General features: G+C 44.2%; 1 protein-coding gene across 1 annotated transcript in view; it reads right to left on the bottom strand.

The window, feature by feature from the left end:
* Positions 1 to 5,899: 5,899 nt before the first annotated feature.
* necab1 (N-terminal EF-hand calcium binding protein 1) overlaps positions 5,900 to 16,295 on the bottom strand; it is a 106,898-nt gene continuing 96,502 nt past the window's right edge. The window contains exons 10-13 of the mRNA XM_071369063.1: positions 14,133 to 14,245; positions 12,321 to 12,398; positions 11,887 to 11,978; positions 5,900 to 6,554 (exon numbers count right to left, since the gene is read on the bottom strand). Of these exons, the coding sequence (XP_071225164.1) occupies positions 6,526 to 6,554; positions 11,887 to 11,978; positions 12,321 to 12,398; positions 14,133 to 14,245 (312 nt within the window). The 3' untranslated portion in view covers positions 5,900 to 6,525. The remainder of the gene's footprint in view (positions 6,555 to 11,886; positions 11,979 to 12,320; positions 12,399 to 14,132; positions 14,246 to 16,295) is intronic.

Here is a 16,295-nt window from a genome sequence, read left to right as displayed (position 1 = left end):
CAATGATTCTCTTCAGTTGCTGCTAGTTACCACAGCTCCAAAAGCTGTCCCTCCTTTCTCCATACTGTATGTAACCCTAGTAACGCCCTGCCTGTATATACATAGTACTGTTCCTGATTTTTAATACTCTGAAAATCCCCTTTTAACATCTTCCTCCTTAAACCCGTGTGTGCCAACGTTGCTGCCCGAGGACGTTTCACTATGCCTCCACCATACTGTTATCATGTCCTAGTGTTTCACTATGCCTCCACCATACTGTTATCATGTCCTAGTGTTTCACTATGCCTCCACCATACTGTTATCATGTCCTAGTGTTTCACTATGCCTCCACCATACTGTTATCATGTCCTAGTGTTTCACTATGCCTCCACCATACTGTTATCATGTCCTAGTGTTTCACTATGCCTCCACCATACTGTTATCATGTCCTAGTGTTTCACTATACCTCCACCATACTGTTATCATGTCCTAGTGTTTCACTATGCCTCCACCATACTGTTATCATGTCCTAGTGTTTCACTATGCCTCCACCATACTGTTATCATGTCCTAGTGTTTCACTATGCCTCCACCATACTGTTATCATGTCCTAGTGTTTCACTATACCTCCACCATACTGTTATCATGTTTAGTGTTTCACTATGCCTCCACCATACTGTTATCATGTCCTAGTGTTTCACTATGCCTCCACCATACTGTTATCATGTCCTAGTGTTTCACTATGCCTCCACCATACTGTTATCATGTCCTAGTGTTTCACTATGCCTCCACCATACTGTTATCATGTCCTAGTGTTTCACTATGCCTCCACCATACTGTTATCATGTCCTAGTGTTTCACTATGCCTCCACCATACTGTTATCATGTCCTAGTGTTTCACTATGCCTCCACCATACTGTTATCATGTCCTAGTGTTTCACTATGCCTCCACCATACTGTTATCATGTCCTAGTGTTTCACTATGCCTCCACCATACTGTTATCATGTCCTAGTGTTTCACTATGCCTCCACCATACTGTTATCATGTCCTAGTGTTTCACTATGCCTCCACCATACTGTTATCATGTCCTAGTGTTTCACAGCATACCTAACTACTTCTTCAACACATTTCAATAGCCTTCTCATCATTGGTGGGAGAATGAGATGTATTTTTAAACACGCTATACATGTTAAACACGCTATACATGTTAAACACGCTACACATGTTCTTGTTTTACACCAGTGTTATTTTAGGTTTCTGATTCAGAAAGGAAAGGTACTGTTGATGTGTTCTGGGCCCAAAAGCATCCTAAGGCTTAGTTCATGGTTAGAACCATAGGATGCTTTTGGTAAACCGTTCCCCCTTATCATATCCTTAACTCTCCAGCTCTCCCACCTTTGCTACTAGAATGTAGCTGACTTCCTGCTTATTGCCTGAGTGTTTCCTGAAGCCAGTGAAATCTAGCTAGCTTTACGGTAGATCCTGTCTAGACAAAATAGGCACAATCTCTCATAACTGATCTTGTTCTGAATGTGACGATGAAACATAAACTCTCTTCTTGTACATAGTTAATTCAACGCATTGAAACTGTAGCTTGGAATAATAAAAAATTTAAAAATATATAATTTATCAATAAAAATTAACAAATGTGACTTGCTCTCTGTTTCTGTTTATGATGGCTCATTTGTTTTTGGCACAAACTAAAATACCAGCTCTATCTCTCTATAATAGACATCAGTGAAGGGTTTATAATACCAGCTCTATCTCTCTATAATAGACATCAGTGAAGGGTTTATAATACCAGCTCTATCTCTCTATAATAGACATCAGTGAAGGGTTTATATACCAGCTCTATCTCTCTATAATAGACATCACTGAAGGGTTTATAATACCAGCTCTATCTCTCTATAATAGACATCAGTGAAGGGTTTATAATACCAGCTCTATCTCTCTATAATAGACATCAGTGAAGGGTTTATAATACCAGCTCTATCTCTCTATAATGGACATCAGTGAAGGGTTTATAATACCAGCTCTATCTCTCTATAATGGACATCAGTGAAGGTTTATAATACCAGCTCTATCTCTCTATAATAGACATCAGTGAAGGGTTTATAATACCAGCTCTATCTCTCTATAATAGACATCACTGAAGGGTTTATAATACCAGCTCTATCTCTCTATAATAGACATCAGTGAAGGGTTTATAATACCAGCTCTATCTCTCTATAATAGACATCAGTGAAGGGTTTATAATACCAGCTCTATCTCTCTATAATGGACATCAGTGAAGGGTTTATAATACCAGCTCTATCTCTCTATAATGGACATCAGTGAAGGTTTATAATACCAGCTCTATCTCTCTATAATGGACATCAGTGAAGGTTTATAATACCAGCTCTATCTCTCTATAATAGACATCAGTGAAGGGTTTATAATACCAGCTCTATCTCTCTATAATAGACATCACTGAAGGGTTTATAATACCAGCTCTATCTCTCTATAATAGACATCAGTGAAGGTTTATAATACCAGCTCTATCTCTCTATAATAGACATCAGTGAAGGGTTTATAATACCAGCTCTATCTCTCTATAATGGACATCAGTGAAGGGTTTATAATACCAGCTCTATCTCTCTATAATGGACATCAGTGAAGGTTTATAATACCAGCTCTATCTCTCTATAATGGACATCAGTGAAGGTTTATAATACCAGCTCTATCTCTCTATAATAGACATCAGTGAAGGGTTTATGATACCAGCTCTACCTCTCTATAATAGACATCAGTGAAGGGTTTATAATTGATTTATTGATTTACCTTTGGCAATGTACCGTCTTTACCCGTTACTAAATATCACTGCACCCCTTGACTACTTGTACTGAATATAAACATTTGGCAGTCTGTCCTTGCCATTAGTGGGTGTTGTATTTCCAGTGTCCACCAGGTGGCAGTGAGTGATTTCTTTTTGAACGACACCTGCCTGTCAGTGTACTGAATGACTCATGTTTGAACAGGCCTTATGTAACATTTCAGAGGACAGGGCACAGCTTCTACAACTGGCCATCACATTACGGTGTGACAAAGGGTTAGGCTAGACCACTCTTCCCCTTTAGAAAATGGAGGAAAAGCAATTACCAAGCCTTTTACCCAAGTCTCACATTGTAGCCTACAGAACGGGTGCCAAAAACTCGGTGGGTTCGGTGAGTCAAAATGACATCTGAGTGGTGAGCCAACACTCAGACGATGTTTACATAACAATACTTCCTGAAAATGCATATTACCAGACATCATCAAAATGGAATGGAAACACTTCACCTATCGTTAGAAGCACAGAGAGCGTAACTTTGACATCATATGAATTAACATGTTGACGATTTAACATAATTAAGTGTTGAATCAGTCAACAGAATCCAACGTCTAATTCACCAATGTTAGGATTTGGGGATAACTCTCAGTGACAGGCCATTTCGGGATAACGTAACTCTCAGTGACAGGTCATTTTGGGGTAACGTAACTCTCAGTGACATGTCATTTTATGATAATGTAACTCTCAGTGACAGGTCATTTTGGGTTAATGTAACTCTCAGTGACAGGTCATTTTGGGTTAACGTAACTCTCAGTGACAGGTCATTTTGGGTTAATGTGACATGTCATTTTGGGATAACTAGACTCTCAGTGACGGGTCATTTTGGGTTAATGTAACTCTGTGACATGTCATTTTGGGTTAATGTAGCTCTCAGTGACAGGTCATTTTGGGTTAATGTGACATGTCATTTTGGGATAACGTGACTCTCAGTGACATGTCATTTTGGGTTAATGTAACTCTCAGTGACAGGTCATTTTGGGTTAATGTAACTCTCAGTGACAGGTCATTTTGGGTTAATGTAACTCTCAGTGACAGGTCATTTTGGGTTAATGTGACATGTCATTTTGGGATAACGTGACTCTCAGTGACATGTCACCTGATTGAAATAAGATACAGAGACAGACAACAATATATTATATTTATTTCTTACCACTGAATGATTTACACACATTAAAATACATCCAATAACTATAGAATCCATTTTGTTCAGAAATGTAAGGTGACCTGTTGGTTAGCTTGGGTTGTTCTCATCCTCCCAAGCACTGATACTACACAGGGATAGCCTCTAACACACACACATGGACACACACACACACAGACACAAATCCACGGACACACCCACACACGCACACACAATCTACAACACTACACTCCCTGTACAGTACAGCCATGTACACACCCGGTCAAAAGTGTTAGAACATCTACTCATTCAAGGGTTTTTCTTAATTTTTTACTATTTTCTACATTGTAGAATAATAGCGAAGACATCAAAACAATGAAATAACACATATGGAATCATGTAGTAACCAAAAAAAGGGTTAAACAAATCAAAATATGTTATACACACTGTATATAGACTTTATTTTTTTCTATTGTGTTATTGACTGTACGCTTGTTTATTCCATGTGTAATTCTGTGTTGTTGTTTGTGTCGCACTGCTTTGCTTTATCTTGGCCAGGTTGCAGTTGTAAATGAGAACTTGTTCTCAACTAGCCTACCTGGTTAAATAAAGGTGAAATAAATAAAACAAATTAAATATTCAAATAGCCCCCCTTTGCCTTGATGACAGCTTTGCACACGCTTGGCATTCTCTTAACCAGCTTCAGCTGCAATGCTTTTCCAACAGTCTTGAAGGAGTTCCCACATATTCTGATCCCTTGTTGGCTGCTTTTCCTTCACTCTGCAGTCCAACTCATCCCAAACCATCTCAATTGGGTTGAGGTTGGGGGACTGTGGAGGTCAGGGTCATCTGATGCAGCACTCCATCACTCTCCTTCTTGGTCAAACAGCCCTTACACAGCCTGGAGGTGTGTTGGGTCATTGTCCTGTTGAAAAACATATGATAGTCCCACTAAGCCCAGACCAGGTAGGATGGCGTATCGCTGCAGAATGCTGTGGTAGCCATGCTGGTTAAGTGTGTCTTGAATTCTAAATAAATCACAGACAGTGTCACCAGCAAAGCACCCCCACACCATCAAACCTCCTCCTCCATGCTTCACGGTGGGAACCACACATGCGGAGATCATCCGTTCACCTTCTCTGCGTCTCACAAAGAGACGGCTGTTGGAACCAAAAATCTCAAATTTGGACTTGTCAGACTAAAGGACAGACGTCCACTGGTCTAATGTCCATTGCTTGTGTTTCTTGGCCCAAGCAAGTCTCTTCTTATTATTGGTGTCCTTTAGTAGTGGTTTCTTTACAGCAATTTGACCATGAAGGCCTGATTCACACAGTCTCCTCTGAACAGTTCATGCTGAGATGTGTCTGTTACTTGAACACTGTGAAGCATTTATTTGGTGCTGCAATTTCTCAGGCTGGCAACTCTAATGAACTTATCCTCTGCAGCAGAGGTAACTCTGGGTCTTCCTTTCCTGTAGCAGTCCTCATGAGAGCCAGTTTCATCATAGTGCTTGATGGTTTTTGTGACTGCACTTGAAGAAACTTTCAAAGTTCTTGAAATGTTCCGTATTGACTGACCTTCACGTCTTAAAGTAGTGATGGACTGTCATTTCTCTTTGCTTATTTGAGCTGTTCTTGCCATAATATGGACTTGGTCTTTTACAAAATAGTGCTTTCTTCTGTATACCACCCCTACCTTGTCACAACACAACTGATTGGCTCAAATGCATTAACTTTTAACAAGGCAAACCTGTTAATTTAAATGCATTCCAGGTGACTATCTCATGAAGCTGGTTGAGAGAATGCCAAGATTGTGCAAAGCTGTTATCAAGACAAAGGGTGGCTATTTGAAGAATCTTAAATATAAAATATATTTTGATTTGTTTAACACTTTTTTGGTTACTACATGATTCCATATGTGTTATTTCATAGTTTTGATGTCTTCACTATTATTCTACAATGTAGAAAATAGTTAAAAATAAAGAAAAACCCTTGTGTTGTAAAACTTGTGACCGGTAGAGAACCATAGTGCTACCGAGAGGTGGCATGCATTCCAAATGACACACTATTCCCTGTAGAGTGCAGGGCTCTGGTCTAAAGTAGTGCACTATATAGGGAATAGGGTTCCATAGGGCTCTGGTCTAAAGTAGTGCACTATGTAGGGAATAGGGTTCCATTTGAGACACAGCACTGGAAACTGCTGATGTAAACATCTAGGATGGAACAGTATCATCCTAACAGGGTAAACATCTAGGATGGAACAGTATCATCCTAACAGGGTAAACATCTAGGATGGAACAGAATCATCAATACACAGCTAATGAGGAAGGGACACAGAGGTCTGATACATAATAATTCAGAATTACTTCACAGTACAAGTTGACAGTAGTGTGTGTGTGTGTGTGTGTGTGTGTGTGTGTGTGTGTGTGTGTGTGTGTGTGTGTGTGTGTGTGTGTGTGTGTGTGTGTGCACTTCTTCCCAATGCTAATGATAGACGATAGACTACAAACTACGTTTCTGATCGATAGCGGTCCTCAGTCGGCCTGCCGTGATGTCATTTAGTTGTTGTTTAGGACCCACCAGGAGGCTGAGGAGAGAGGGAGAGAAAAGAAAGAGAGAAGGGAGGGAAAGAAGGGAGGGAGAGAAGGGAGGGAGAGAAGAGAAGGAGAGAAGGGAGGGAGAGAAGAGAAGGAGAGAAGGGAGGGAGAGAAGGGAGGGAGAGAAGAGAAGGAGAGAAGAGAAGGAGAGAAGGGAGGGAGAGAAGAGAGGGAGAGAAGAGAAGGGAGGGAGAGAAGAGAAGGAGAGAAGAGAAGGAGAGAAGGGAGGGAGAGAAGAGAAGGAGAGAAGGGAGGGAGAGAAGAGAAGGAGAGAAGGGAGGGAGAGAAGAGAAGGAGAGAAGGGAGGGAGAGAAGGAAGGAGAGAAGGGAGGGAGAGAAGAGAAGGAGAGAAAAGAGGGAGAGAAGACACACTTACTCACAAACACTGATCCATTACATAATAAACCGCTTCCAAATCAACATGTCTAAATTATCCTCCTCAGAATCAATGTAACTCCCCGGGAGGCCGGTGTGCGAAGGGGGTCGTGGTCAAGAACATAGAGGACTATATTGATTGAGCTGGCGAGATGGAACCAATGGAATAGAGGTCCTCTGTAGCTCAGTTAGTAGAGCATGGCTGGGTTGGTGGGTTTGGTGGGTTGGTGGGTTTGATTCCCGGGACCACCCATACGTATGACCGTAACTTGCTTTGTATAAAAGCGGCTGCTTAAATGGCATATACAGTGGGGAGAACAAGTATTTGATACACTGCCGATTTTGCAGGTTTTCCTACTTACAAAGCATGTAGAGGTCTGTAATTTTTATCATAGGTACACTTCAACTATGAGAGACGGAATCTAAAAAAAAAATCCAGAAAATCACATTGTATGATTTTTAAGTAATTAATTTGCATTTTATTGCATGACATAAGTATTTGATACATCAGAAAAGCAGAACTTAATATTTGGTACAGAAACCTTTGTTTGCAATTACAGAGATCATACGTTTCCTGTAGTTCTTGACTAGGTTTGCACACACTGCAGCAGGGATTTTGGCCCACTCCTCCCTACAGATCTTCTCCAGATCCTTCAGGTTTCGGGGCTGTCGCTGGGCAATACGGACGTTCAGCTCCCTCCAAAGATTTTCTATTGGGTTCAGGTCTGGAGACTGGCTAGGCCACTCCAGGACCTTGAGATGCTTCTTACGGAGCCACTCCTTGGTTGCCCTGGCTGTGTGTTTCGGGTCGTTGTCATGCTGGAAGACCCAGCCACGACCCATCTTCAATGCTCTTACTGAGGGAAGGAGGTTGTTGGCCAAGATCTCGCGATACATGGCCCCATCCATCCTCCCCTCAATACGGTGCAGTCGTCCTGTCCCCTTTGCAGAAAAGCATCCCCAAAGAATGATGTTTCCACCTCCATGCTTCACGGTTGGGATGGTGTTCTTGGGGTTGTACTCATACTTCTTCTTCCTCCAAACACGGTGAGTGGAGTTAGACCAAAAAGCTCTATTTTTGTCTCATCAGACCACATGATCTTCTCCCATTCCTCCTCTGGATCATCCAGATGGTCATTGGCAAACTTCAGACAGGCCTGGACATGCACTGGCTTAAGCAGGGGGACCTTGCGTGCGCTGCAGGATTTTAATCCATGACGGCGTAGTGTGTTACTAATGGTTTTCTTTGAGACTGTGGTCCCAGCTCTCTTCAGGTCATTGACCAGGTCCTGCCGTGTAGTTCTGGGCTGATCCCTCACCTTCCTCATGATCATTGATGCCCCACGAGGTGAAATCTTGCATGGAGCCCCAGACCGAGGGTGATTGACCGTCATCTTGAACTTCTTCCATTTTCTAATAATTGTGCCAACAGTTGTTTCCTTCTCACCAAGCTGCTGGCCTATTGTCCTGTAGCCCATCCCAGCCTTGTGCAGGTCTACAATTTTATCCCTGATGTCCTTACACAGCTCTCTGGTCTTGGCCATTGTGGAGAGGTTGGAATCTGTTTGATTGAGTGTGTGGACAGGTGTCTTTTATACAGGTAACGAGTTCAAACAGGTGCAGTTAATACAGGTAATGAGTGGAGAACAGGAGGGCTTCTTAAAGAAAAACTAACAGGTCTGTGAGAGCCGGAATTCTTACTGGTTGGTAGGTGATCAAATACTTATGTCATGCAATAAAATGCAAATTAATTATTTAAAAATCATACAATGTGATTTTCTGGATTTTTGTTTTAGATTCCGTCTCTCACAGTTGAAGTGTACCTATGATAAAAAATTACAGACCTCTACATGCTTTGTAAGTAGGAAAACCTGCAAAATCGGCAGTGTATCAAATACTTGTTCTCCCCACTGTAGTTAAGCAATAAGGCCCGGTGTGGTATATGGCCAATATACCACGGCTAAGGGCTGTTATTACGTACGACGCAACGCGGAGTGTCTGGATACAGCCCTTAGCTGTGGTATATTGGTCCATATACCACAAACCCCCGAGGTGCCTTATTGCTATTATAAACTGGTTACCAAAGTAATTAGAGTAGTAAACATACATGATTTGTCATACCCGTGGTATACGGTCTGATATACCACAGCTGTCAGCCAATCAGCATTCAGGGCTCTAACCCCCCAGTTGATAATTGTTAAAGAACACCCCTGCCGAGGGTGTTACAGGAAGCTACATCACTGTGTTGTGTTCACATTCGGGAGCTACTCGGTCTGGCTTTCACTCGTCCTCCTCACGTGAGAGATCATATCCCCTTCAGAACATGGCTTCAGCCAATCAGACAGTAACTCATATCTCTTCCAGAACATGGCTTCAGCCAATCAGACAGTAGCTCATATCTCCTCCAAATCATGTCTTCAGCCAATCAGACAGTAGCTGATATCTCCTCCAAATCATGGCTTCAGCCAATCAGACAATAGCTCATATCTCCTCCAAATCATGGCTTCAGCCAATCAGACAGTAGCTCATATCTCCTCCAAATCATGGCTTCAGCCAATCAGACAACAGCTCATATCTCCTCCAAATCATGGCTTCAGCCAATCAGACAATAGCTCATATCTCCCCCAAATCATGGCTTCAGCCAATCAGACAATAGCTCATATCTCCTCCAAGTCATGGCTTCAGCCAATCAGACAATAGCTCATATCTCCTCCAGAACATGGCTTCAGCCAATCAGACAGTAGCTGATATCTCCTCCAGAACATGGCTTCAGCCAATCAGACAATAGCTGATATCTCCTCCAAATCATGGCTTCAGCCAACACACTCTAGCCATGCAGTCTCTCCAGGTCCTGATTGGCTAGCCAGCCTGGCCCAGGCTCTCAAAGGGAGTAAATCTTGCCCATACCAGAACTGTCTTTTTCCAGTCTGTGAGCATGGTTGGACTTTTGTACATGGGATGTGTGAGAATACTTCATCCCCGTCTTCCTCGGTGTGTTTAAATGAACTTCCTCTGTGTTCATACGTGGGCTGCTTTATTCCCCTCTAATCAGAGTCCGTTAGTCACAAACCAGTCCAATACGTAGAGCCGGGTCGCTCACCTTCAATAGTAGTCCCAGAAGTGCCAACTCAATCAACATGGTACCCCAGGCAGGCTTAAAGGTCAATTGCAGTATCATATTGTACAACAGCTGATCAAACTAACACTGTAAAAGTGTTAAAACATTTGATCAGTGTTTACTTCCTGATAGTTGCTAGTTTGAAAATACAATCAACACAGGACCTTCTAATCAGCAGGTTTCCATGGGTTACAGCTCGCCTGGTGACATCACCATGCGGTAAATTGGTTAATAGACCAATAACAGCTAGCGTTCCGAACCTCTCTACCAATAACAGCTAGCGTTCCGAACCTCTCTACCAATAACAGCTAGCGTTCCGAACCTCTCTACCAATAACAGCTAGCGTTCCGAACCTCTCTACCAATAACAGCTAGCGTTCCGAACCTCTCTACCAATAACAGCTAGCGTTCCGAACCTCTCTACCAATAACAGCTAGCGTTCCGAACCTCTCTACCAATAACAGCTAGCGTTCCGAACCTCTCTACCAATAACAGCTAGCGTTCCGAACCTCTCTACCAATAACAGCTAGCGTTCCGAACCTCTCTACCAATAACAGCTAGCGTTCCGAACCTCTCTACCAATAACAGCTAGCGTTCCGTTTTTCGCTCCCCACAGTCCTGGCAAAATTCTTACTTGAGAAATAGTATTTTGCTAAAAAATATATTTTGTCCAGTTAATGGAAAAATATTACAGTAGCTAGGTTTTCATCCAATACGCGACAGATTAACATGCGAATATTCAAAAATATGCTAATCTTCCCACCAGAGATGTGTTTCCATCAAACTGACTTTGCAGATAAAAGGCTGTGAGTGAGTGACATAAAATAACATTTGCAGTTAAAATGTCCATGTACCAAATTAAAAATATAATTTAAATGGGTTTCCATCTCATTTTCAACTCTACTGATGGTTTTGTCACAATTTTTTTTAGTTATATAGCGAATGTGCCCACTCAGGATTCCACAGTGAGTTATATAGCGAATGTGCCCACTCAGGATTCCACAGTGAGTTATATAGCGAATGTGCCCACTCAGGATTCCACAGTGAGTTATATAGCGAATGTGCCCACTCGGGATTCCACAGTGAGTTATATAGCGAATGTGCCCACTCGGGATTCCACAGTGTGAGATTATTATGGATAAGAGCGATATTATTTGTATTTGTCAAAATGGCAGCCAAGCAATCCATCATCATGTCACCAGAATAAGACTCTCCATATTTATTGGAAAGGAGGGTCAAGCTCATCACCGTGCTCTTTCACCACACCACCCTGTGAAGTTCATCATTTATTTAATCTGTAATCTAATAATCTGCATCCCAAATCTTTCCCAAGTTTTAGTGACTCCAAGTTGACTTTGATTCGATGGTTATTGTACCAATATTTGTGCATTAAGAGCAGAGAGAGAGAGAGAGAGAGAGAGAGAGAGAGAGAGAGAGAGAGAGAGAGAGAGAGAGAAAGAGAGACAGACAGACAGACAGACAGAGAGAGAGACAGAGAGAGAGAGAGAGAGAGAGAGAGAGACTAATTAATTATACTGACACAAAAAAGATCCCACCATGTCAAATGAACAACTTGTCAGGCTTCTAATATAATTGTACCGGCATTTCATGTTTCCATCAGCCCCGGTGGTAACAGTTTTTCACGCGTCAGGTAATCATCCGCATGAAATGGTTGGATGGATATCTGGTTAATAAGGAACTAAATTGTCACCCCCCCGAAAAAAGGATTTGATATTGATGTAAAAACTGCTGCATTGGACCTTTAAGACAATGTTCAGAACACGTGAAAGAATTCAGTATGACACCCAGGTGTGTTGTTGAGTGACGTACCAGGCACCAGCATGGTGGTCATGAGCTCTGGTGTCTCCAGGAAGTCCACGTTGCCACGCTGGAACGTCTTACTGTAGTTGGTCTGCAGATGGCTGCACATAGAAAACACAGAAACACAACTTCAACTTCCCAAGTGCTCAAAGTGCTTTTACATTCAAGTCATTGGGGGTCTTACCCAAGAAGAACTTCCCAAAAAAACAGATTAATTCCGATTAAGTTGATTAATTAAGTTGGAGCATTTCGAACAGCAGGCAGAGAGACATATGTTCTTAGCTCGGGTTTTAATTTAATGAGCAGTTGAAAAGTGATCGTTTCGACTCCACATGATGTCTTCCTCAGAGGAAGTGTGTCACAGTTGGGGACAAACTGGAGGAGAGTCAAAACACGGCGTTTAGTTTCCACTGATAATGATTGTCAGCTAGAGAGAAACCTACTTCTTCCACACGTGGTTGTGTTCCCAGAACTCGTACAGGATGAAACGGGACTCATCAGCCAGTCGTTGAACTGTCACACTAACCACAACAAACAACAAAATAAATATATAAATAAACAACAAAATAAATATATAAATAAACAACAAAATAAACAACAAAATAAACAACAAAATAAATATATAAATAAACAACAAAATAAATATATAAATAAACAACAAAATAAACATAAATAAACAACAAAATAAACAACAAAATAAACAACAAAATAAACAACAAAATAAATATAGAAATAAACAACAAAATAAATATATAAATAAACAACAAAATAAACAACAAAATAAATATAGAAATAAACAACAAAATAAACAACAAAATAAATATAGAAATAAACAACAAAATAAACAACAAAATAAACAACAAAATAAAGTGTCTAATTAGCAAGTAAAGTGACATACATGTATGATTATACAGCTTGTACTTTTTACTCATGCTTAGACTGATTTTCTTTGTACAGCTTTTGTTTTCCAGTCACTAAGTAGATTTTGTTTACTATGTTCATCAACTATGTTTTCCTTACAGCTTTAGTTTTTTATTCCCAGAGAAATTCATTAGGATTTATTCAAACTACTGATTGAAACACTGGCAGGATTCTTGTTGTTTTGGGAATTGTTAATGATAAGACTTCTTTAATGTCATCCCATCCTGTAGGCTTCTCTCTCTCTCTCTCTCTCTCTCTCTCTCTCTCTCTCTCTCTCTCTCTCTCTCTCTCTCTCTCTCTCTCTCTCTCTCTCTATATATATATATTGCTTTCTCTCTCTCTTGCTCTCTTTCTCTCTCTCTCTCTTTCCCCTCCTTCTCTTTCTCTCTCTCTCTCTCTCTCTCTCAATCAATAACATGTATTTATAAAGCCAATTTTACATCAGCAGATGTCACAAAGTGCTGTACAGAAACCCAGCCTAAAACCCCAAACAGCAAGCAATGCAGGTGTAGAAGCACGGTGGCTAGGAAAAACACCCTAGAAAGGCAGGAACCTAGGAAGAAACCTAGAGAGGAACCAGGCTATGAGGGATTGCCAGTCCTCTTCTGGTGGAGATTATAACAGAACATGGCCAAGATGTTCAAATGTTCATAGATGACCAGCAGGGTCAAATAATAATAATCACAGTGGTTGTAGAGGGTGCAGCAAGTCAGCACCTCAGGAGTAAATGTCAGATGGCTTTTCATTCATTCAGAGTTTGAGACAGCAGGTGCGGTGGAGAGAAAGAGAGAGAAAGACGACTGTCCGTGAGACTGAGTCACATACCCTGCTGTGCCTCATGGCACGTCTAAAGGCTCTGCGGCTATACAACACAACCACACGTACAATCTGTATTTCCTCCTCTCTCCTGCCTCCTCCGTACACAGATTATACGTACTATACATACTCTCCCACTAATTTGACTATTCAACGAGAAGCAGTGCGCATGCTGTCCTCTGCTCACCTTTACTGTGTAAACACCACGTATCTCTCTGAGTATACCGATGAGGGGTTAGAGTGTTGGGCCAGTAACCCAAAGGTCGCTAGTTTGAAAACCCCCGAGCCAACAAGGTGAAAAACCAATCTGTTGATTTGTGTCTCAGGGGGAGTTGGGATATGAAACAACACATTTACAATGTACGTGTGAAATAGCACACATAGAAACACCCACCAAGCTATTAAAACTGGTTTTTTAACCCCAGTATTAGGTTTAACGAGTCTGAAAAACTAAAATCTTTATATTTACTACAGGAAGTTGTTATGCAGAGATAGAGTTGTAGTGTATGAACTCTTACTGCAGACAGCCTGTCTGGGCGCAGGCACACTCCATGTACTGTCTGACAGCCAGGCGAAACTCCTCCCGCTCCTCCTCCAACACATTCAGCTGCCTCTGGACTATCAGGATGTGCTGGGAGGGGACAGAGGACAGACAGGACAGGGGACAGAGGACAGGGGACAGACAGGGCAGGGCAGGGGACAGAGGACAGACAGGACAGGGAATAGAGGACAGACAGGACAGGGGACAGGGGACAGACAGGGCAGGGCAGGGGACAGAGGACAGACAGGGCAGAGGACAGACAGGGCAGAGGACAGACAGGACAGGGAATAGAGGACAGACAGGACAGGGGACAGGGGACAGACAGGACAGGGAATAGAGGACAGACAGGACAGGGGACAGAGGACAGGGGACAGACAGGGCAGAGGACAGACAGGACAGGGAATAGAGGACAGACAGGACAGGGGACAGAGGACAGGGGACAGAGGACAGACAGGACAGGGAATAGAGGACAGACAGGACAGGGCAGGGGACAGACAGGACAGGGGACAGAGGACAGACAGGACAGGGAATAGAGGACAGACAGGACAGGGCAGGGGACAGACAGGACAGGGGACAGAGGACAGGGGACAGACAGGGCAGAGGACAGACAGGGCAGAGGACAGACAGGGCAGGGGGCAGAGGACAGACAGGGCAGGGGACAGAGGACAGACAGGACAGAGGACAGACAGGACAGACAGGGCAGGAGACAGAGGACAGGGGACAGAGGACAGACAGGGCAGGGGACAGAGGACAGACAGGGCAGGGGACAGAGGACAGACAGGACAGACAGGGCAGGAGACAGAGGACAGACAGGGCAGGGGACAGAGGACAGACAGGGCAGGGGACAGAGGACAGACAGGGCAGGGGACAGAGGACAGACAGGGCAGGGGACAGACAGGACAGACAGGGCAGGGGACAGAGGACAGACAGGACAGACAGGGCAGGGGACAGAGGACAGAGGACAGACAGGACAGACAGGGCAGGGGACAGGGGACAGAGGACAGAGGACAGACAGGACAGACAGGGCAGGGGACAGAGGACAGAGGACAGACAGGACAGACAGGGCAGGGGACAGAGGACAGAGGACAGACAGGGCAGGGGACAGAGGACAGACAGGGCAGGGGACAGAGGACAGACAGGGCAGGGGACAGACAGGGCAGGGGACAGACAGGGCAGACAGGGCAGGGGACAGACAGGGCAGGGGACAGAGGACAGACAGGGCAGGGGACAGAGGACAGACAGGGCAGGGGACAGACAGGACAGAGGACATACAGGGCAGGGGACAGAGGACAGACAGGGCAGAGGACAGAGGACAGACAGGGCAGGGGACAGAGGACAGACAGGGCAGGGGACAGAGGACAGACAGGGCAGGGGACAGACAGGGCAGGGGACAGACAGGGCAGGGGACAGAGGACAAACAGGACAGAGGACAGACAGGGCAGAGGACAGACAGGGCAGGGGGCAGAGGACAGACAGGGCAGGGGACAGACAGGGCAGGGGACAGACAGGGCAGGGGACAGAGGACAGACAGGGCAGGGGACAGACAGGACAGAGGACAGACAGGGCAGGGGACAGACAGGACAGACAGGGCAGGGGACAGAGGACAGACAGGGCAGGGGACAGAGGACAGACAGGGCAGGGGACAGAGGACAGACAGGACAGACAGGGCAGGAGACAGAGGACAGACAGGGCAGGGGACAGACAGGGCAGGAGACAGAGGACAGACAGGGCAGGGGACAGAGGACAGACAGGACAGACAGGGCAGGAGACAGAGGACAGACAGGGCAGGGGACAGAGGACAGACAGGGCAGGGGACAGAGGACAGACAGGACAGACAGGGCAGGAGACAGAGGACAGACAGGGCAGGGGACAGACAGGACAGGGGACAGAGGACAGACAGGACAGACAGGGCAGGGGACAGAGGACAGCCAGGACAGACAGGGCAGGGGACAGAGGACAGACAGGGCAGGGGACAGACAGGGCAGGAGACAGAGGACAGACAGGTCAGGGGACAGAGGACAGACAGGACAGGGGACAGACAGGGCAGGGGACAGAGGACAGGGGACAGACAGGGCAGGGGACAGAGGACAGACAGGGCAGGGGACAGACAGGGCAGGGGACAGAGGACAGACAGGACAGG

Source organism: Salvelinus alpinus, chromosome 26, assembly GCF_045679555.1.
Source record: "Salvelinus alpinus chromosome 26, SLU_Salpinus.1, whole genome shotgun sequence".
Lineage (NCBI taxonomy): Eukaryota > Metazoa > Chordata > Actinopteri > Salmoniformes > Salmonidae > Salvelinus > Salvelinus alpinus.
This window is presented reverse-complemented; position numbering and strand designations above follow the sequence as displayed.